This window comes from Plectropomus leopardus, chromosome 13 (genome assembly GCF_026936395.1).
Source record: "Plectropomus leopardus strain MGB_pleo_1.0 chromosome 13, ASM2693639v1, whole genome shotgun sequence".
NCBI classification, from domain to species: domain Eukaryota; kingdom Metazoa; phylum Chordata; class Actinopteri; order Perciformes; family Serranidae; genus Plectropomus; species Plectropomus leopardus.
The window spans coordinates 27,119,723-27,142,544 of record NC_142188.1 but is presented as its reverse complement, the minus strand read 5'-3'; the positions used below and the strand labels follow the sequence as shown (position 1 = coordinate 27,142,544).

General features: G+C 39.1%; 1 protein-coding gene across 2 annotated transcripts in view; it reads left to right on the top strand.

The window, feature by feature from the left end:
- Positions 1-2,222: 2,222 nt before the first annotated feature.
- rmdn2 (regulator of microtubule dynamics 2) overlaps positions 2,223-22,822 on the top strand; it is a 42,251-nt gene continuing 21,651 nt past the window's right edge. The window contains exons 1-5 of one of the 2 annotated variants that reach the window (XM_088086147.1): positions 2,223-2,341; positions 5,293-5,747; positions 17,502-17,679; positions 17,789-17,891; positions 20,755-20,815. In XM_088086147.1, the coding sequence (XP_087942273.1) occupies positions 5,302-5,747; positions 17,502-17,679; positions 17,789-17,891; positions 20,755-20,815 (788 nt within the window). In that variant the 5' untranslated portion in view covers positions 2,223-2,341; positions 5,293-5,301. Of the gene's footprint in view, positions 2,342-3,655; positions 3,701-5,292; positions 5,748-17,501; positions 17,680-17,788; positions 17,892-20,754; positions 20,816-22,822 lie in introns of those variants that run through there. The other variant, XM_042502483.2, reaches the window with a different exon arrangement.

Below are 22,822 nucleotides of genomic sequence, written 5' to 3'. Positions count from 1 at the left end.
GTTGGACTTCCCCAATTCCCCATGAACGATATATACCTGAGCGCTATTATGCCTTCTGTTACACAACGCCTGCCACATCTCTACGGTTGAATGAGTCTTTAAAGTATCTGTAAACACGGCATGCAACTGTTACAGAAGTTAGCTTTTCCTCCCACTGAGGTAGATGCACACGAGCAGAATACTGACAGGGAACAATTGGGCTTCACACGCTGTGATCTGTCAGCAGAGTCCTGATAGTGATGCCTTATTTCACCCTGATTCTTCTATGCATTGTTTGACAACTGTAATGGGCTTGTTTCTGTGCACAAAGGCAAATCTGAGGCAGCTTTTGTTTGTCCCCCCGTGGTAGGAGATGTGTGTGAGCAGATGTGTGGTGGGTGGATAAAATGACAGTGTTGACAATATCTGCTTATCTTCTGGCTTTGACCCGATGGGAGCAAGGCCATGGCTGGATGCGCCTGTCTTATCGACATATCCACGTCTGCAGGGGCCAACCCAATCCGCTAGGCAAGCTTTTTTTTTTTTTTTCTTTTTGCACCGCTATGCCTCCAGGTTTCAGGTGGGCTTTTTGTTCCCTGTGCAGGCTGAATGCAGGCTGTGGGCTAAGGAACAATACTGTGTTCAGAGAGCAGGGAAGAAACTGCACGTAGCAATCCTTACATCATGTTATGCAAGGGAACTCCCTGTTATCTCTGTACCCAAGCAAGTATGGCTCTCTACCTCTCTATAGGCTGAAAGGAATATCTATTTAGAGAGTTCACATGCCACTGCCAACTCAAATAAGCATAATGATCCCACTGATGTAACTTAATGAAGTACTGTAAATATACGGCCATCAAGTGCATTGTTTGTTTGTTTGTTTTTTCGTACTGTTCATCATGAACTCGTCCCTGTGTGTAGATAAACCAGATTAACCCTTTCAAACCTAAGCAAAACTGGTGGATTTCTTTAAAAAAAAAAAAAAAAACATGGGACAAAGTCAATGAGCAACGTAAGAAGAAATGACCGCAACATTTGGAAATTTGTCAAACAAGATACGAGAATTAATTTCTAAGACAGGCAGAATGTGCAACAGCTTCTTCCCTCAGGCCAAACGACTGCTGAACTCTTTTTAACCTGCACAAACATTAATATTTTACCCTTTTTTTTTAGGAGTTTTTACCAAGCATTTTAACTTTTGAAATCAGGGACTTGATTGTATCGCACTTTATTATCCATTTCCCTTGTCTCTACCGCTGCTCATTGTCTTTTTATTATCTCAGATTTCATTTGTTTTTACTTATTTTAATTTATTTTGCACACTGGTGCAGATGTACGTTATTTTGTTCCACTGTATGTGTTCTCGCAGATATTGATGGAATGACAGTTAATAAACTTGAAGAAAATTATCTGAAAATTTAAAAAAAAAAATGACCTAAAGAAAGTTCTTAAAACTGATAATTTTGCAACATCATTTTAAATACCAAACTATGATAAATGTAATAGCTTCTTTTAATTTAAATTTGTCAGAAAAAAAAACTTTTGTTTTCCTTTAAAAAATGGTGACCCAGATTCTTTAAATGAGCAAAAAAAGTCACTAAAAATGATGTTAAAAAAACTTTTTTTTAAAAAAAAAAATCACCCAAAATTTTTTAAGAAAAAACAAATCGCTAAAAAAAACACCGATTGTTTTCTTAAAAAATCAGCAAAGATGTCTCAAAAAAAAGGAAAGATTTTGGTGATTTTTAAAGAGAATTTTTTTAATAGTTTTCTAGACATTTTTCCTTTGCATTTTATAAAAATAATTTCATAAAACCACACATTTCTTACCATATTTGGGATATTACCTGCCAAGTTGCTCATTCTTTTTTCACCCACGTTTCGATAGAGAAATCAAACCAGTTTGCTCAGGGTTTAATGTTTGTGAAAGGTGTCTTAATGGAGCAAACGAACACTGATGTCAATCCAGGTTTTCAAGGGTTAAATGAGAAAAAGAAAATAAACAAGCAACTGGCAAAAAAAAATATGCAAAGAATTGGGAAAGATCTGTAAAAAATATATCTATATTTTTTTTTAATTATAAATATAGACAAAGGTTAGGGTGTTGCATCTGAAATGGTGTTTCACAGATGTATAACTTGAAATACAGGAAGTCTGTTAATAGTAAATCATTCTAACTCACTTCCAAAGGAATTGACATTTGTAACACTTGAATCAAACCTAGTACGGACAGCTTCATGTTCGCTGACCTGGTCCAAGGTTGATGAGATAATATGTGTGTTTAGTAACTTTTTAAATCCTGGTGCACACTCTGCCCAAGATCGCTGCACAGACACACTCGTGAGAGGAGGAAATCACAGAGGTAGGTCTTTTTATTTGAACATCTTATTACGGAATAATTATTTGGAGCAGCATTTCATTAATTTATGGTTTACAATATGAAACTTCATGGCGTTTTAATAATCATTATAGAAAAAAGTATTCACAGAAAAATTAGATCAATCTACTTGAAAACAAACTCCTAAAATAACTCATTAATAAATGTTGAGTCCCTTTGAACATGGCTATTATAACCTATAAAGCTGGCATTTTATAACACAACCCCGTTGAAGCTCTTGTATCGAACTTTGCTTATTATTTATGCTGTGGTGATACGGTTGATGGAGGAAACTATTTAAATGGAATACATTTCTAAGGCAAAAGGTCGAGGGGGTAAAGTGTAGCAATAGAGCCACAATATTATGATTAAAATGTAAAAATTAAACATAAAGCCAATAAATATCAGATAATGTTATTAAGAACCAGTGATAAACAAACCCTGAAATCTACAGTAATGTGCTTTATTACTGCATATTATTTTTGCATTGAGGAGAAAAACTGATGTTGTAGCATCATCAAGGTAAATTATGGTATTTTTTAAAAAATATTTGAAGAAATGATGTCTAAATCAAACATATTTTGCATTTTGCAATAACTTAGTGAAAGTGGAGTGTCTTCCCTCAAAGCAAATGCAGGTCACGACTGCAGACTGACAGCCTCCATCTGGCCAGTTTAACCCTGTGAAACCTGAGCAAATTGGCTTGATTTCTTTCAAAAACATGGGAGGAAGGCAATGAGCAATGAAAGAAGAAATGACTCCAAAATTACCAAGAAAATAGTAAAATTAAAATATATTTTTTAAAAAGTACAGGAAAATTATATGAAAAAAATCAGTTAAAAAAACATTGGGGGAAAAAAAGACATAAAAAACAAACAAAAAAACAAGGAAAGGACCTGGAAATATTGCTTAATAAATGTAATAATTCTGTTACAAAATTTGAAATGTCAAAATAGGAATTATAGATAAATAAAAAATCTGATGAAGATCTACAGGCAGGCTAATGGTAAGTTAGATTCCTTTTCACTTGAAATGCATCAGATTGAATTCAGAGAGGAGGCACCCAGAGGAAGAATACAAACTCCACACAGAAAGCACCTTTTTAAAAAAAAAAAAGAGAGATAGGACGTCTACTCGGATCAGCTCTTGCAAAAATAATGATAAACTGATTTTTACAGAGGATTTATTTTGTGTCAAATTCACAAATAAGACGTAAGTCATTTTCACTGTCGCAGCTGAAGCCCGGAACGTTTTGCTGTCCGCCTTAGCGCACACGGTATATTTTAGCAGTTACACCGCCGAGCTGTCAAGTCAACAGAAGTGCCTCCTGTCCTTACCTGTGCAGTAAGACCTTTACTTTTATTTATTAAGTTGTTATTTAGACAAAACATGTTTATTTAAACATGTTTTGTTGTTATAATATATTGTTAAAAGTGAACATTTGAATGCGTTCTTACCGTTTAACCTTGGCTAGGAACTGTGTTTTTACTGTTAGCACCACGGTTGAGGACTTTTAGCTAGCAGTGAGACTCTGTCATTGACAGCTGGTTAATATAATTAAGTCTAATAACGACAATATGAAGTTAATAAGGATGACGTATGCTCGAGACCCCGTCAGACACTGAGTTTGTCAGTGTGTTCAGGCTTCAGGGCTGCTGTTACTCTGAGTTTAGGCTAACACGCTCGCTGTGTGATTAGTGTGTTGATCCAATTATCTCTGCTAGTTGGTCAGCCGTGATTGTTGTTGTTGTGTGTTGGTCCCCAGACAGTTAGTCGCTTTCTTATCTGTGGTTTATAGCGTTAGCCTTCCTCAATTATAGCGTTTGCTTAAAGAACAGGGATTACACCGGAAGCAGGAAAGAGTTAGAGTTCAGTTAAAAGGCCACTGTACTGACTCACTGAATGATTGATGTTTCCTTTTTTGTTCTTTACATTTGGTTAGTCTTTTTTTTTTGGTTAGTTAGTCTTTACAGTTGGCCTTTTCTTCAATTGATAAGTGTTTGAAAATAATAAATCTAAAGCTCTCACCTGTAGACACTGCTCCTGTCAACCATTGAGATTTTCAGTGTGCTGTTGTGTTAAAAGTAGAAGGTAAATCCATGTGACAAAGATCTTTTTACAACTGTTTTTGTCACTACAAATGAACCTGGTTTAAACCCTAACACATGCACACTTCTCTAGTGTTTAGTTCTCCAATATTTATATTCACCTCGGTGTCTGCTAACTATGAGTTACATTTTGTAATTGTGTCAGTGTTAATATTATACTAGTATCATCTGATGAACACGTGCCGCTACTAACAGTTAAAGCTCTTAAGGAAACATGACCACAGAACTTTAATACCTAATACAAAATATTAACAGTTGTTAACATGAGCACACAATGGCTTATGTACAAACTAAATTTTAATTCCAGAGAAATACTGATCAGTTAATACAGAGTTAAATATTAGTGTCACTTGGTTTCAAACTGAATCAAAAACCAGTGGACTCTACTCATGTACTGAAGACAGAGAAATTGATTTTTTTTAACAGACAAAATTAGTCACTTAGTTGACTGATAGATTATTAGACAACAATTTTGGTAATAAATCAATTTTTGGTTGTTTACACCAAATATTTGCTTGTTTTGACTTCTCGAATGTGAGGCTCTGCTACTTTTTATTGTTTTGTTGTCGTAAACTGATATATTTTTGAATTGAGCGCTGTTGAAGGAATGCTCTGGAAAATCTGTTGATAATTTTAACTATTTTCTGACATTTTAAGGATTTAAGAGATTTAGAGCTACAGGATTTTTAATAATTTGCCAAATTACTCTTTGGACTAATTGATCACATTTGAAAGCCCCACAATTTTCATATTTAAATCATGCAGTTTAAGCAAAATATGTATGAATTTAGTAGCTTTAAACTTGTTATATTTGTCCATCCTCTGCAGGCCCGCAGGATGGCCCAGGCAGACAGTAAGGTGCTGGTTCTGGGAGCCTTGGCTGGCGTCGCTGGCATCAGTTTGGCTGTGGTTTGTTACCAGGGCTTTAGGTCAAGACGAAGAGCCTCGTGTCCGGGGTACTACCTGGATCGCAGTAATGAACGAGGGCCCGGCCTCATGTTGGTGGACGGTCCAGGTCTGCCTCGGGGTCAGGCTGAGGTGCTGGAGCGTCTTGAGGCCCTGATCCAGTGTGTGTCCGAGCTCAAGGATGAGATGAAGTCATTGAAGAATGCTCTGCCGACACTGCAGGACCAGGTCAGGGAGGAGCTGAGGGGACGGGATGAGGCACGTAGAGCCAGCCCTCTTCACAGGACCACACCAACACGAAGGAAAAGGGCCGCGGTCACCATCGCTGCGGCCAGAGCCGGGGGTCGGAGCTCAGAGGAAGCCGAAAGTGAAGGAGGGTGAGTACTCTACAAGGTGGATTCACTAATCTTTTAATCTTTTAATTCACTAAATTTTATAATCGATTATTGTACATTTCTCAAAAACACGTCCTAACATAGGATTTACTTCACTGTGCTCACATCCAGTTCTTCAAAATTATCCAATTATCCAACCTCACTTTGGCTAAAACCGATTCTAAGGCAGTAATGTGCAAGCTACAGAAGTAATACTGAGATGCATTTTTCCTCAGCCCCTCACAATGACAAACATACATACACACACACACACACACACACACACACCTATATTTTAAATGCTTTACTTGAACCCACCTGCTGCATTTAAGTTAAAAGGATACAGAAAATGTCAACAATTTTTAAACTGAACTCACACGTTGTCCCTGGCTTACTTGTAAACCAAATTTTAATTTCACATGGCCGACTTGGACCTTTGATCACAGCCAGTAGTTTGGAGCGTTGCTCTCATGACAATTATTAATTTACCAGAACACCCTGTGCTCAAAGTACGGTGTCTTCATCACATGTGCCATTCATCTGTTTATTAATCACACATTATTAAATGCATGAATATACATTTTGTTCCAATCTTCAACCACACTCTATTGTTGGAATCCATAATGCATCTGTATAAGGGTCGTTCTATGTCTGATAATATTTTTGGGCCCACTGGTCTGAACCACCACTCTGTAACAACACTCACTGTGCAATCACGAGTGAACCAATGTTTTTGTAGTTTTTACAACACAAGCAGAATATTTGTGGTCTTTAATATAATCAATCTAGCTGATCACATGATGACAGTGTCCCTTTCTCCCAGTCAAACTTTCATTCACTTCATAATCATGTCAATAATTTAGGTTATCAGCTTAGTATTTCTGAATTAGGATCTCCAGTATTTAGAGAAAGTTGTTTGTGAAAAATAACGTGCCAGAGTCAATAGGTTACTGTTATTTTAATGTGCCAGATACAGATTTAATTAAGATTTCATATCTCCAACTGGTTCAAATTATGACTCTTCAAACACAACTTTTTGAATGTCTGTGCTTGTAGTCTGTTTCATACAGAAAAGATGTTTGGCAAAAAAGTTTCTGTTGTTCCCAAGGGTTCACGAGACTCTTTGATTGTTGCCATTATACCTAATCTAGTGCTACTGTGCTGCACTTGTACAATATCAGCAGGTCGTATATAACTGCGATGGCTGTCCATCACAAGAATTTGAAATTAAATTGGTTATTATCATGAGTAACAATTTAACATGTATAAAGTAGGATACAGAAAAGAAAGTAATGTCTAGAAGCGCTGCAGCAATTTATCGATTAGTTGTCAACATAAAACGAATGGCCAGCTAATTTGATAATCGGTTTGAGAATAACCTTGGATTTTCATGGAAAATTTCCCGAGTCCTTTGCAAAGAAATTATTTTACAGAATGTTATATGTAACTGAAAAAGTCGGGGAAGGTCTCAATTTTAAGGTGAGGTGCAGTGTGTTCACCCATTGGCGATAAAAAAAAAAAAAAAAAAGATTAATACGTGTAAAAAGTTACATAACCTCTAAACAAAAGGAAGTTGAATGATTGTGGTAGTTTAATGAATGTTAGAGTCAGACTTTCTCTAACTAAAACTTAATTTATACCCAGCTGTGATCAGGGAGAAATAAGTTCGTTACTGAGGGTGATTGAGATGCTTGATCAAAGTGTGAAATACGCAACTGATTAACATTTCTGCTTTAATCAAGTCTCATCATACAGTATATGATTGAATTGCATAGTCCCATCACATATATTGAGTTTCATAGAGAGATCTGGATTCTAAATAAAGACAACTTTTCATGTCATCATGCAGATACAGTGCTTGAAATGATATAGAATCAGTGTCATCATTACATAGTTTGTCCAGCAGACTTCACTGTTTACAATACTTTGCTGCTCATGAGATTGCACAGTATAACAGATGAGCAGATGTAGGCGTAGAGGGTCTCTGAATAGCTGTAAACATTTTCCTATGTTTATACTGGCCAATATATTGGAAGCAAAATTTCTTGTTATTATCGGTTGCAGTCACAAAATGTCACCAGGCTTTTGTCAATTCTTCATGTAAATAATTTCAGTAGACAGAAGATGGATAAGCAACAGATAAATATCTGAACAAGTGGCAAGCTGTTAATTAAATCTCAGGTTTATTTCCACTTTAACAACAGTGTGTGCGTCAGTAATCTCATGCTCCTCCTATTTTGCCAATTTAACGCTGCACATTTTATGTGCGCTCAATTATAGTTCTGACAGTATGTACATTCGCCTCAGGTGCTGCAGAGAACGGCAGACTAATCAAGCACCGCATGCTCAGTCATCCACCTCCAACCTCAGCCAAATGCCTTGAACTTTTGCCAGCCTCAGATAACATAAACAACAGATGTGTTTCTTTTGAATGGACTATTATTTTAAATCTAATAAAAACAAACATCAGCAGTTAAATTATGACGATTAAGCCAAGGCTTTAATGTTTTCAGCAGTCATGCAGACTTGAGTTTTTTTTGGACATTTATGGACTAAATATATTTTAAATGCACGAATCAGGAATTGTAACAGATCAGAGAATTCTGACTTAAGATGTTGTAGCACAGGGTGATCTTTGCAGGACATGATGGACATTAACGTAACATGGATTGACTTTGACTTACTCTGTGTAGGAAGTAGAGTATGAGAAAAAATAACACTGAGTGCAGCTGCTTTTACTAGCCGGCAAGTTTTTAGGTGTGCAGTGAGCCTTAGATCAGAGCTGCGCGGCTTCTCCCCACCTCTGTTACTGTCCTCGCAATGATTAATCAGTTGCCTCGGAGCAAATTTTTACAACTACAACAACATAAAGTAGGCCAACTGAACATCCAGTGCACCCTGGATAATTAATCAGTGTTGTCTTTTACCGTCTGTGTCCTCTAAGAATAACATACCAGGCGAAGGTTGGGTCACATATTGTATTTATTTTATTTTTTTGTGTGTTCTTATTTATGTTTTAACCAGGAAAGAAGCTAATGACATTTTTAAGATACTTGAGATAATTCACACGCAACCAGACGCACATAAACTTTTTTCAGCATTATTTTCTTGGCAAAATGTGTAACAAAGTGCCTGGGTCATGCATGTTTGTCAGCACCATAGACAGACAGCCCTCAAACAGGTAATAACACCATATCATATGAGTCTTCTTTCATGATGAATAAACATTTCAGGCTAGCCTTCTACTGATGTTACCATCGTGTTCCTCATTGGCTAGAGAAGCAGCTGCAAGTGTAAGACTGCCCTCTAGCAGATGTGGTTCACAGGTTTTGAGTGACAGTCGTCGGCCGCTTCAAATGCTGTTAATTACACCCTGGGTTATTATGCTTAAAACGAAATCACATCACGCACACACCTCCCATAATTAAAGAGCCTTTCCTGCCGCTCTGTTATTTGTATGAGCAAAGGGTGTGAGGGTAACTGGGAATGGTGTAGTGAAGAAATTCCAGCCCCTCAGGGAATGTGTAGCGTTCCCCCCCAGAGGAGCCAGTTACACCCCTAATCCTCACATCCATTTAAAGGGCTCTTCATGTCTGATTGACTGGCTTGGAAGTGTTTGGAGCATAACAGTTCCACACAATATCCCCATAAGAGCCGTGATGCTAAGAGTTGGGTAACAGATGTTGCATGTTTGTTGAAATCTAAAGCCTTGAGAATACATTTAAGATTAGCAAGATTAGTGCTTTTATTGCATGGTGCTAAATGTGAGTTTGCAAACATCTCAGTTTCACATTTTGTCCCCTTAAAAAACTGTGTGCTCCAATAGCAATCAGCAACATATTGAATAAATTAGAGAAAAACAAGTCTAGAATTGTATATCAACTGAATTTATTGAACTGAAAAAAAAACAGCTTTAGTGGGGCAGCAGATTTCCAACAGGGGGCATTGTGCAAGTATGAACAGGGCTTATAGCAAGCTCTGCTGCAGAGCATGATAGATGAACATCATGAATAGGCAAAGGCTTGTGTTTATACACTTCTGCAGTTAATAACTTTGATTATCTTAATGGTTTTCTAACATTTGTTTGGGTTTTTTTCTTCCTGCATATTTGAAGTTGATTGATTTACAAAATTACAAAAATTATTATTTTTATAAATCAACTTTGTCATGTACGTTTGCAGAGATATTTCAAGCTTGACCAGTGTTGCCAAACTGTCTGATAAGACAATGTTGTCCCGACCTTAGTCAGAATAAGGCTGCATATTTCCTCTAAAGAAATACTCAGAACTATTAGTGTGACATAATGTCAAAATTACAGAGCACTGTGGTGTCGATCAAAAAAAGGGGAACATGCAGACCCACCCACCAAAAGGTTGAAAGTTCCAGCTGTTTATTCCGTTCACTCCTCATGTGTCACAACAGCTTCCTCAGAGCTACCTCTCTGCAGGTAAGGAGACCCATCAATCACCCTGTCTGTGTGCCAAGCTGTCAGAGGCCTCATTTCAAAGTGTCTTGTAGGAACTTGTAATTCCTTGAACAGTTCCCACTCAGTTTATTCACATCACGTCGCTGTAGCTCAAGGACATTACCACTTCTTTTTTCCTTTTCCAAAAAAATAGCATTTATGACATTGGATAGTTGTTGATTTAAGCACTTTTGAAGCAGGAGTTTTGTTTAGTGACGGGCAAGCCTGATCAACACACACAGAAATGTTTAGAAAGAGAAAAGGGAGCTCATTGTCTGCTTTGTGATTAAAAGCTTTAGTCTGACTTCCCTGTGACGTCATTGTTCATGTTGCTCCGCAGCTGTTCATATCCGAGACATTCACATGTATATCCTCAGATTCATGCTTCAATAAAAAGCTTTTAGTCAAACAAACAAGCGTGTACAATGTATACTGTGCGCACAGAGCAGAGCAGACTCATTCATCTGTCTGAGTGTCTTCAGTCACCCTGGCTGGTCTCTGACCTTTATCTGTTGAGTTTTCTATGATTTGACTACCTTGATTGCATAAGGCCCCTTGAAATGAAATGCTGATCTTGATCAATCTTTAATTATATTGACAATGAATCACATGACTACCTGTTTGTGAAATTAGGCACCCTAAGTGATGAACCCACAGAGAATTATCATCTGACCCTGCAGTTTCTTTCAGATCTGTGGAGGGTTTTAGCATCTATCAGCAAGGACCGGGTTTTTGTACTCGATACCTTTAAAGGGATATTTTGCTGATTTCCAACCAACTTTGAATCAAATCAATGTGGGTAGAATGTGTAGATGAACTGTTGTTAATCCCCCTCCATCCAACCAGTATTATATATATAAATATAATAACATATTCTCCCCTGTGGTGAAACTCCTCCAAAAGACGTGATTTACCTAATATGGAGGAATTGCTCAAACTACAGGCTCTATGTCTACATTTTCGTTTTAACCCGCCACCTGTGCCGCCAACTAAGCGGACAAAGAGCACACAGATGATCAAGACAGTGACCGCTCCCCTTGTTCTTTCTCTCAACTCGGACAGAAATCTGATCGAATATAAAAGATGTTACTGGACTGCTTCTTCATCTCCTAAAATGTTTCCAGAAACAGATTAAAATGCCCTGTTTAGCTGTGGTAGCGAGAGATTGTGAACAAGAAGTGGGTGTCATAGTGCCATAGTGCTTTTTGCTCAGTGAAAATGGAGGCAAAACAAAAAAAAAAACGAGATTAAATGTTACAACTAAGCAGCATTGATGAAATATAAACCAAGATTCTGTTGCTGAATTGTAAAACTGTTGTTTTAGCGAACCGTTCAACTGTGATACAAGATTGCCAGCCACCATTGTTTCACTGGGAACCAGTCCACATTATGGCACAAGTCAGCAGGAGCATCTGGTACAGTGTGATGCATTCTGGTAGTTGTAGGTTTTCTCCCTCTTGATCAAAAGCATCCATTTGCTCTGTTATCTCTGGTCATGTAGCACCAATTTCAAATGTATTTGGATCTTTCCACTGCAGAGAGAGCCTAGTTTTATGTGAGGAACCTCTTTATATCTGTGAAATACACCTTTCAGGTGTTGACCAAAATTACCCAGGACCGAGTGATATCCAAACGTCCTCTGTGAAGCGATAACCTGCATTAGGCCTAGATCCTTCTTCTGTCAGGGTCTGATCCCAGACCACCTGCCAGATCAAACCACTTTAAAGGTTACTGGTACTGGGACTGGTATTGTAATTTTTTTCATTGTTTTGGTCTGCCAGTCCACAACTGCTTTGCTTTGGTCCACTCCCAAGTTCACTGAGGCATGATTAATGTAAACTATTGAGCATCCTTTGGTGCTTGGCTATCGTGACACGGCCATCATTGCTATTAGAGGAGGAAACTTTCCTTTTACATTACTCTCACCAGCATATTTCATATAACTTTTCTGTTTCTTTAAATTCTTTCTCTGTACCAGTAGGAGTCATTCTACCTCCTGCTCAGGTGTTTTTCTTGCCTGTTTGCCTTTTGGCAAAACTACAAGCCAGATGTCACGTGTATGCAGTTGTGTACAAACCCTTTGTTTCTACCTCGTGTTATTTTAGGAACAAAGTGTTTCAACATCGTAACAGAAGTTCTATTTATGGTCACCCAATAGAATTAAAGCAAGTGTAATGGCATGAGCCTGCAAGGTGAATTATTGCATTCATTATTGACTTGTGTCATCATGTGTCATGGTAAATGAATGACAGGTTATTTTTCGCCCACTTCTTTTCTGCGTGTATTACCACAACAGAGAAGGGAATACATAGAAACCCAGCGATGTTGTCTGCTGGGTGGTTCAGCGGCTGATCAATGGGGAATTGGGAGTCAACATCTAAGGAGTCAGTCCCTGCCCAGCCTTTGGGGGGGATAGAGAATAAGTAACTGGACTGTCTCCAGTCAGTCAGCCACTGTTGTAGAGCAGGCTTTCATTGGTCCTGTCACCACAGCTACACACACTGAATAAGCTGAGCTGCATGTTCCAAGGCCTGCTGATGTTGGGATGGTAACTCGGGTTTGTTTTGAACTTTGTAACCGCGGAGACTACCATTGCTAAGCTCTATTGAGAGATCCCTTCAATGCCCCTTGGGGTCTGTATAATGAATGGCTGAGCTCCTCTAGTGAGAACACAGCCTGTAGAAAATGAAGGTCTTAAACTTAACACAGTGTGCAGAGTGTTACAAGGTTGGACACAGCATGGGTAAATCTATTATACTGTTTCTTGCCACTGAATACTAAGTGGAATATGAAAAAAAAGTTGGGCTCTGTTTTATACAAGTAACAGATTTGCTGATTCTGCTACTGGCCTGGTTTGATGAGTTTTGCTCATTATTCAGATGTTTCTTTTAATCATCAATGCTGCAATTCCTCTAGTTTGTCTTATTCTAGGATGTGTGTCTATAGGCGCATCTATTATATTAATGATTAAGTAAATAAGTCAGATTGAAAATTACTGTAGATAACAAATTGGACATTTGGATTACTCCCTTCAATACTACAAACTTAATGGTTTACCATGCAGGATTTGGTGACTGTAAATACAACATTCAAACTTGACACCTCCTGCCTATGCTGCTTGTATGTACACCGCAACATACTAATTTCTTTAAATATGGCACAAACTTCGATCTAAACTTTATGATGAACTGATTAAAATGTGGCAGTCAAAGGTCACTGTGACCTCACAAACTGCATTTCTGACCATATAATTGAGAATTCATTTATGACAAAATCTCTCACAAATATGTAGCAGGTTAAAATAATGAAGTGATGACTTTTTATACCCAAAAGTTCAAAGGTCAACTGCATTGTGACCTCTAGCTAGAAAGGGATTAGATCAGGTTTGATCAGGTACTGAATTGTTGACACAAATTTTTGCTGCCCATCTTGAGAGTTTGCTCATATAGTTCTTATGTGCAACCGATTGAAGATGTATGTGAAGCATCCGTGTTTTAGAATATGTAGCTTTTTTGCAGCAACATCCGTATATGACTCTGCTGTCATGACTACATGAGTGTGGACAGGCATGAATGTAAACTGTAACGCCAACTTGACTGGTTTGTGGAGGCATACAACCACAAGGTGGTCATTCTAGTTTAGAAAAGTCCTGCATAGTATGCCTTTCAGTTGTCAAAGACAACAACCAACATCTGCAGTATGAGTATCAGCTCAAAAAGTTGTTACCCTTTCTCTCTCTTTTATGTGCTTCAATGCTGTTTGTCATTTTCCATGTAATCCTCTCTGTGTGTATCACAAACCAAAAGTTGCTAAATTGTATAGTTTTCATTTTTTTTCAGTTTTGCACATTAGAACAAATTTTGTCTGCACTCATAGACTGAATGTGCCTGCAGAAAACGATAGCATTTCTTGTCATGCGTGAGGGCCTGCTGGTATATTATGTACTTAGACAGTGTTGAAATGCAAATGAAATATTTAGACTTGTTCTTTCAGAGCTATGCACTGCTAGTTATATTGCAAGGACTATAATGGTTCCTTCGCAAACATATATACATAACATAAACACACACAGTAATACAAATAGATCCTTAGCTTCTTTTTCTTTCAACTCAAGTGATTCATGAGCCGTGGAATGGCGTGACAGGAATGCGCTGATCACTCACTACTCTGCTGCCTGTCTCTCCAGCTCCACTGAGTAAATAACTGCAGGGAGGGAGGGAAAACGGACTGCTGAATGAATAAAAGGACAAAGGGATGAATGAATTAGGGAGTGAATGAATGACACAAGTTCAATAATGCCACTACCTTGCTGTAGTTTAAAGCTAGTCTTTTCAATGCAAGGCATTGCTGTATAATATGGTGCGGTCAGACAACAAAGTACGACCACAACTGTCAGAGTAAACACAAAAGCACACCCATTCAGATTTTTTAAGCTGGGGCATATTGGCCAATAAATGGTTTGAGCCTTGCCTGCAGGTTTGAGGGTTTACTCAGGGTTTGGTGCAGAGAGAGGGATTGTAGGATGGCTTTTGCACACTATTTCAAAATGACAGTATCAACACAGATTGAGATTAAAACAAAGATACTGTAAAGTCTAGTTTCTCAGTGATTCTCTAGTTCCTATTAAGCTACTAGACATAACACAAGTACAATCATGGGTCACAGAGCTCTCACTTTATATCACTAGATGTCTCAAAATATTTAAACTGCAGGCTACAGTCTCATTCAGACATTAATTAGTCCCTAATGAATTGTTGCAATCCAACCAGTTAATCTTGCAGTTTTGATCAATCACCCAAACTTCACTGCAAATTTGTCTATTTAAAACACGTGAAATCTCATAAAATTGAATTTCTCTGTAGAACTGAGGAAAGCATATTGTTTTGCAATCCCTGTCTCTCTGTTCATCACAAGGCTACTATTGAGGGACTGGAGCTCTGCACCTCAGACAAAGTCTCTCTCACTCTCATGCACACACACACACACACACACACACATCCACACCCACAGTGACAGGGCTAATTTTTGGCATCACATGGCTAACTTTACCCATCGATTATTAACAGGTTTAACGACATAGTTGAGCTGTTTCGGTGATGGAGTGAGGTCAAAGGCTCTGTGTCGGATGTTAGCTACTGCTGTGGGGTTTCTTCCCTTAGCGGCAAAATATGAGGAGAAGGGATAAGATACAGTGTTTCCTCTACACTCATTTAGGAGTGGCGGGCCGCCACTCCTAAATCCTACCCGCCGCTCCTTCAAATGTCGTTTTTTTTTTGGTTGGTTTGGGTTTTTTTTTTAAAATTGCAAATACACCACCGCCGCATCACAGCACAGTCCTGCACTGCGTTGGGTGTCGCGAGTGCTGAGGCAGATAACTATCTTGCTCCGTATCTACTCTTTGGGGTAGATACCACCGCCTCCCACCCCCAACAGAACTAACTGGTGCCGACGTTAATTAGCTACTCGCATCCAGGCATCAGGTCGGAGAGTCAGAGGAGTGTCGGCTTGAAAATAGCGTGCAACTTACCGGAGAAAAGGTAGACTTATTAGCTTAAGAAAACTTATAATAGATTTTATTAGTTAAATAAACATTCGCAAAATATTGATGGCCAGCTAAGGTTACATAGCTTAAGTTAATTGGGCCCGGTGCCAACTCAACTCAGTGTTGCTAACGTGAGTAAACTAATTGATAGCATTAAGCGATATACACGCCATGATGTATTTTTACATTCAGCCTTTAAAAAGCGATTTTCATGCCAACCATTCAATAAAAAGGGGCATTATGCTGGGCATAAAACTAAAATCTGCAGTCAAGTGTCATTTGTTTATGCCGCCACGGCTCCCCGGAGAGCCTGCCCCCGCTGCTGAAAAAAATCCTAGAGGAAACACTGAGATAAGATCACTTTGTGGTGTGTTTGCTTGAGCTAAACTGGCAGAAAGTAGACATTACTTCAGTGGTGCTGGCAGCAACAGGTGATTAGCAGCTCTGATTGGCTGTAGGTCTATTCAAGTGGCAACCTCTGGGGCTTAAAAAAATGAAGCCATTGCGCAAGTGCCAAAACCTGCAGTTCCTCTAATGGCCACTTGACGCTGGCTCCAAAACCAAGACATACACGTATTTGTGTGATTCATTGTTTATATAGAAATATTGACTACAGCTGCAGAACTGCTTGACAGTAAATTGCAACAAACAACATAACATTGTGATTTGTAAAATAGATCAGAAGTGCTTCATGTCAGCGCACCACTGCAGCTTCATTTGGTGTTGTTAACTTTGTCAGCCACGGTGCGTTATTCTTGACAGTTCCTTTCTTGACTAAAGAAAATCTCTTTAGCTCAAATGCCCTGATGTTAGTCCTGTAATCACAGCACTCAGGTTTGAAGGTGTGTGTTGTGGGGTTGAGTCAGGAAGCAGCCTCCGGCACGAGGCACCTGTTGGGTCCATGGTGTTTCTGTCTGTTGCCCGCTCTGACACATCCCTCATGAACCATGGCTCACATCCCAAAATATTCCCTTAACCACCAATGACGCACATGCAGCCGCTGCCAACGCTTAATAGAGGCTTTTCATATTTTCACCCTTGTCTGTGTCTTTCATTTTTTACCTTTACTATTAATGTAGCTATTTTTTACTGCTGCTTCTGAAGTGTTAGCTCAGGGTGTTTGTGCATACTTACAGTAGTTGAGAGGGCACTATAAAACATCTAATGCGAGTGTTGCGTGCCTCACCCCGACAAACAAGTCTCCCTGTGTTCGTGGAAAAGCCTTTGGGTATCCACGTTAAGACGTCAAGAGTTTCTTAACAGCTAGTATTTATAAACAATTAAGTGACCCACTTATGTAAACAAACCCAGTGCCGTTTTTGTGTGTAAACAGGCAGTGAAGATTGATCCTTTCTAATCAGCACCTGGCAGAAAAACGGCTTGTAAAAAAAAAAAAAAAATGCTCGTTAAGACAGGATTTTGATTGATCTGAAAAAACTTCTAAACTGAGGTGTTTTCATTCCACCTCACAAGTTGAAGATGGTTTTATATCCAGTTACTGGGACACAAGCCATCGTCTTGTGATTCAGGGAAACTGGCAAAATTACAGCTGTTTATCGATGCTTCCTGAGGCCATTATGCACATCCCGCTGACGGCAGGATGCAGACAGTCTGGCCTGGTGGTTGGAGCCACCTAGGTATTCAGCTCACCTTTTTAATCCACATCAGTAAAGATTAATTGCACATACTGACAGCAAACTGAAGGTATACTTTTTCATCAACCGACACATTGTGCTCCTTGTGCTTTCAGGTATATGACCGCACTGACAGATTCAGATGAAGAAGATCTAAGTGATGCAGAGCAGAGGGATGAAGAACTTCCTGCAGATAAGCTGTGTGTCCTCCTCCAGAGGATCGACAGTCTGCATCAGGGTGCTGAATCTGACAAAAGGGAAAGTCTCAACCTCCTTTTGCAGCAGAGAGAGGAGGTGTGTTTAATTGGTTGTTGACTCCTGCATACATTAAATCGATAGTTGTTAGTATTCCAGTAGCTTATTAAAGAGCTGTATGTCTTAACACTTTGATGTACTTCTGTAGTTTGGCCAGAACTCAACATTTCTTTGGCGGCTAATCCGAGCTTACTGTGATGTTCATGACATCAGCGCCACAATGGAGGAGAAGAAGAATCATGCAGAAACAGGTAATCTATTGTAACTTGTACTCCATTGTGGTGCTTGCACATCATTACCACACCGGTTAAGACGGCTATATAATTAAGCAAAATGTTTGACTGTTGTGGTGGAAAGAGCACTACTAATTGAAGATTGGGCCTTTAAATGCTTCTTCCTCTTCACTGTGCCATGGTCGGCAGTCAAAGATGAACATTGGCAGTCATTAGAGAAACACTATGAAATGTTCCTAGATTCCACTGACAGACAAGTCCACTGACAGCAGAATTAGACCCTCAATAACGAAAGAAAACAAAAAAAAAACATGGGCATCATCAGAATTCTGTTGTCAGAAGTGTTTGACCAAAATCTCACCCGTGACTGATGCTATGAGCCATGGGCTGGAGAGTGACTTTTTTTAATTAAGAAGAAATACAAAACACTAACATTTAAAGTGTCCCTCACCTGAGCCAAAATTTCAAAGACAAGTCTCTCCCTAGTGCTAATTTTTTTAAAATGCCTTACCCGTTTTGCTTCACCCCTTCCTCCCTCAAGGCCTTTTTCAGCTGATTCAGCACATTGAATCGGCAGAAACTGAATTGAGGAAAGCAACCAAATGACTAAAGTCAAGAGGGTGTGAGATCAAAACAAACTTGTTATATAAGTAGGGCTGCACCTAATGATTATTTTTTTATTGATTGATCTGTCGATTATTTTTTCAATTAATTGATTAATCTATCGCTAATTTTTTTTATTGATCTAACTATTTCTTTTTTTTTTTTTATTAACCGATTAATATGACAACAAATTTACCGAAAATAGCATTTTAAAACGCTGCAGAGCATTTTTCCCCAACAAAAAATAGCCGAGTCTTAACTGGTAATTTGTGTTTTACAGTCTGATATAAAGTCTCTCCAAAATAAAATTAATGCAAGAGCATTATTACATTTAGCAATCCAAAAGCAAAATAAATAAAACAATGTAAAATTGAAGTCACTTTCAGGAGCAGTAACAAAACAGTCTCTGTTACAGTAACAAACATCAAATCTAACAGTCAAACAAAACACCTTTCAGTAAAATGAGTGCAATTTGAATAACACTATAACTTTTCTCTAACAGAAATAATTATAACTAGTACATTCTTTCTGTATCAAAATACTCCAGTCTTAACTGGGCCTTAAGGCATATCGCTACCTGCTGATATGAGTGCTGTATTTTCATATTTATAAGCACATATTCCACTCATTTATGAAGTTATACAAGCGCCTGCACAGCTGACCCCATCCTGCAAATGTTTCAAAATAAAATGCATTGTATCAGCAACTGATGGCATTATGGCCACAGACACACAGACAGATAGCTTTTGTTTTGAAAGGGAAGCAAGGAAGTTGAGGCGCCGTTTCTTTAGATGTGCTGCAGCTGACACGCAGCTGAGATGCGCCTGACAAGTGCTGCTTAGGCGAGCAGTATGCAATAATTATAATAGATCCATGGTGCACGCTCTAACTGATAATATGAGCGCCCAAACAAAAAACAACACGATCAGCGCTGCTCACGCTCTCACGGCACACGCTGTGTGAAACGGTGCGACGCATCGACGCACGTTACGTGAATAGACGTATTTACGTTATCGATTACTTCAATGCATCGCCCCAGCCCTACATATTAAATAAAAATTTTTTAAAAATAGCAGAAATGTTTCCCAATTGGGTTTTTTATGGCACACTGTAAATATGATTTGTTGTTTTACCTTAGGGTTGTGTTGTTAATGTGCTAACAGGCTAACTAGTGTCGAAAATCCTGTTGTTCTGTCCCCTAAGTCTTCTAGTTTCCCTTTTTGAATGACGAATACGGAATACTGCTACCTGCTGGCACAGAGTTATTTCCTGTCATGCATGTGCAGAACGTACATGCAAGGTCGCGGTTCACTGTAGTCTTTGCATTGTGTTCAAGTGCTACCTCTTGGACAAGACACAGGCAATGTGAGGTGACACAACAGCTGGCCTTCGCTACAAGTTCTCTTATGTAAGCTTGTTAGGTCTAGGCCTTGAGTTGTTAAATTAACATTGTAGCCCTACAGTTTTTTAAACGTTAATCTGACATGACTCAAATTTGACCAAGATTTTTTAGGATCCATCTCACAACATGAAATATACAATGAGCTAATATACATTGTTAATCCATTGCACCCTGACCTGTAGGCATGAAGTTGCTATGCAGAATGTGTATTCCACATAAAAAGGTTATACACGCAACAAAGAGGACACATCATAGTCTTAAAGTCATCGTCATGATGACAAAAAAATTGTCACACTGATCACACACAGACTCTTGGAAAGCAGGGCACAAGGACTTTCCATGCTCATCTTGTGTTACACTCTAAGACTTTGCCCAGTAGACCATGATGCTTTTTTTAAAATCTCAAACAGAGCCTGTTTTGTGATTCTTCTGAAGTTCAGACTGGATTGACCTGTTTCTCCGTAATCCTTCCTCATCAGTGTGCCTCTAATCAGAGGCAACCAGGTGCTTCCTGCAAAGACACCTATGTCAAAGCGTTTGACATTAGAGACGTGGATAATCAAAGTCACAGAGCATCATATTTAACATTCATTGAGATATTAATAGAGTGACTGGAATGAGACACTTTCCACTGAGTGATGAAGGATTTAAAACTGAGCTCTCTTCTTGGATTGCATTACATATCACTTGTGTTTTTATTGCTTTAATCTGGTGCCCGGTAATGTTTCCTGATTTATCTATATCCTGTTGTGTTTTCTCAGTCAACACACCCCTTGACTCTACTAATCCAAGCTCTCTCTCTTTTTTTTTTTTGCTGTGAGAACGTCCTTGTGTGTTCAAGTAAAGCATCAGTATCCATCTTTTCTTTCCTCCTAGGGAAGAAAGTTGGTGAGGAGGCAGTCAGCCTGAACCCCACATGTGCTGAAAGTCATCAGTGGTATGTTTGAGTTGTTTCCTTCCTTCCACATGTCATCAACATTCATCATCATTTGGCATGAAATCTTCAAAGCTGTCATTTCAAAAGCAAATCAATCAAAGATATTTGGAAGCTGCAGTTTGATGGCATGTGACTTGCTGTCATTGAGCTTTGTCATGCGAATCATCTATGGTTGGATACTAATCCGGTTTAACTGTTTCAGTAAATTCTATGAGACAGAATGAACGCACAGGTACTTTCCCCAGATGAGAGGTGTCGGGGGGCTGTGGTTTTGAGTGACATGTCAGCCCGGAGCAGCTGTTCCTCAGCATTTGAGTGGATGTTTGCTCAGGCATTTCTTGGGGCAGTTTAGCAAATGTAACTTGAATGAACCCAGAGGAACATCCCAGAAAACCCACAGGGGAGTGACTTACATATGAATTATGTGAGTTTACTCTTCAGACCAAAACAGGTTGAGAAATGCAAAGAAAAGTGCATATTTTGTCAAGAGTTAGATTTCCAGCCGCGTGCTTTGCAGACATGCATTTTAATAGTAGCTTAGCCCCAAACATATCCTTCCTGCAGAGCACCCCCTCATCCATCTAATAGCATCGCATCCAGTTGAAGAATGTAAACACTGGCGGGGTTAGTGGTGCTCAGATAGGCAGTTTCATTGAAATAATGTGAAAGTGTGTTATTAAAATTGCTGTCCTTGTATGTTGACAGTTGCCTCACAGCATGAGCTGCACATATATACAGCTGTCCATAAATAGTGCTTGGGCTGATGCTTGTAATACAATTGACGCTAAGGCATTGTGGCATTGCATTTCATGTACTGTATTCTGTTGCTGTGGTTGATTGTCCCACAGACATTTCTTTAAAAAAAAAATTTAAAAATAATGGAAAGCGAGAAGTTTTCAGCTTTTCAATTCCACCCCCACCTATCAACTCCAAGTGGTATTACTGTTGCGGCCACTGTCGCAAAGACTGGGCTGATCGCTCTCCATTTTCTTCAGCGCTTAGTAACTATGCACAGACGAGCGATCGAGACCAAACAACATCATCAACACTGAAGACGGAAGGAAAAACATGTTCACTGTAACGTTACAAAAAAAACCAACTCAACACCAGTTCTGAACCCTCTCAAATCCTGTAGTTTCCTCCATTGTACAAAAACCCTTTCAAGATTCACCCTCATTTTACTGCGGTTTCAGTAGCTCTTTGTCTTTGCTTCTTTTGTAGGCTCCATTAACAGGGCTCTTTCTCTTTTGCTATGCAGAATTTCAGCAGTTCCTTTACTTGCTCTGCCCTCGGTCTTTTCTGCTCCTGCTGTAATAACGACTGCAAAATCACTTGTTCCCCCGCAAAATTACTCCTCCTGCAGATAGCTAGCGCTGGATCTGGGAAAACAAACCACACAGTTCTCTCCCTGCTTTTGTTGCGCAGTGGCTGAAGCACTTCCATTTGTGCCGTAAATCAATCCTTCATTTTGCCTAGGAGATCGGAGGCAGCTAGAATTGCATGGTTAAAGCTAGGCTAATTGCAAACCAATTTTAAAGTAGTATTTCTCAATGTTTTAAAGCCATTAGGCTGTGCAATTAACATTAATTCCAGAATGAAATGTTTAAACAAAAAGTTATCTCTGAAGGCTTTAAAATAAATTTTTGTTGCATCTGTCTGATGCTAGTGGACATTTAAAAGTGGCTTATAATTTTCTCTCTGAGTGGTCCTCAGGATAACATGAGGTAAAGGGGAATTTCGCAGCTGTAGGTGATTCTCACACAAAGGACATCAGGAGGACCGTGTATACCCCCCCGGTTGCTCTGACTCAAGGAAAAATCCCCTTGCTTTTAATTAGTTGTGCAGAGTGGGCCTGATGGCATGAGTCCCATGTGTATTTGTGCAGGCCCAAGTGGTGCATTCCTCATCTGAAACACTGCTCATGTCAAAACTTGACTGCCGATCATACATGGAATCCATGGCTGGGATAGAGAGATGAAGATTGCACCAGATGCAGCTCTGAGATCA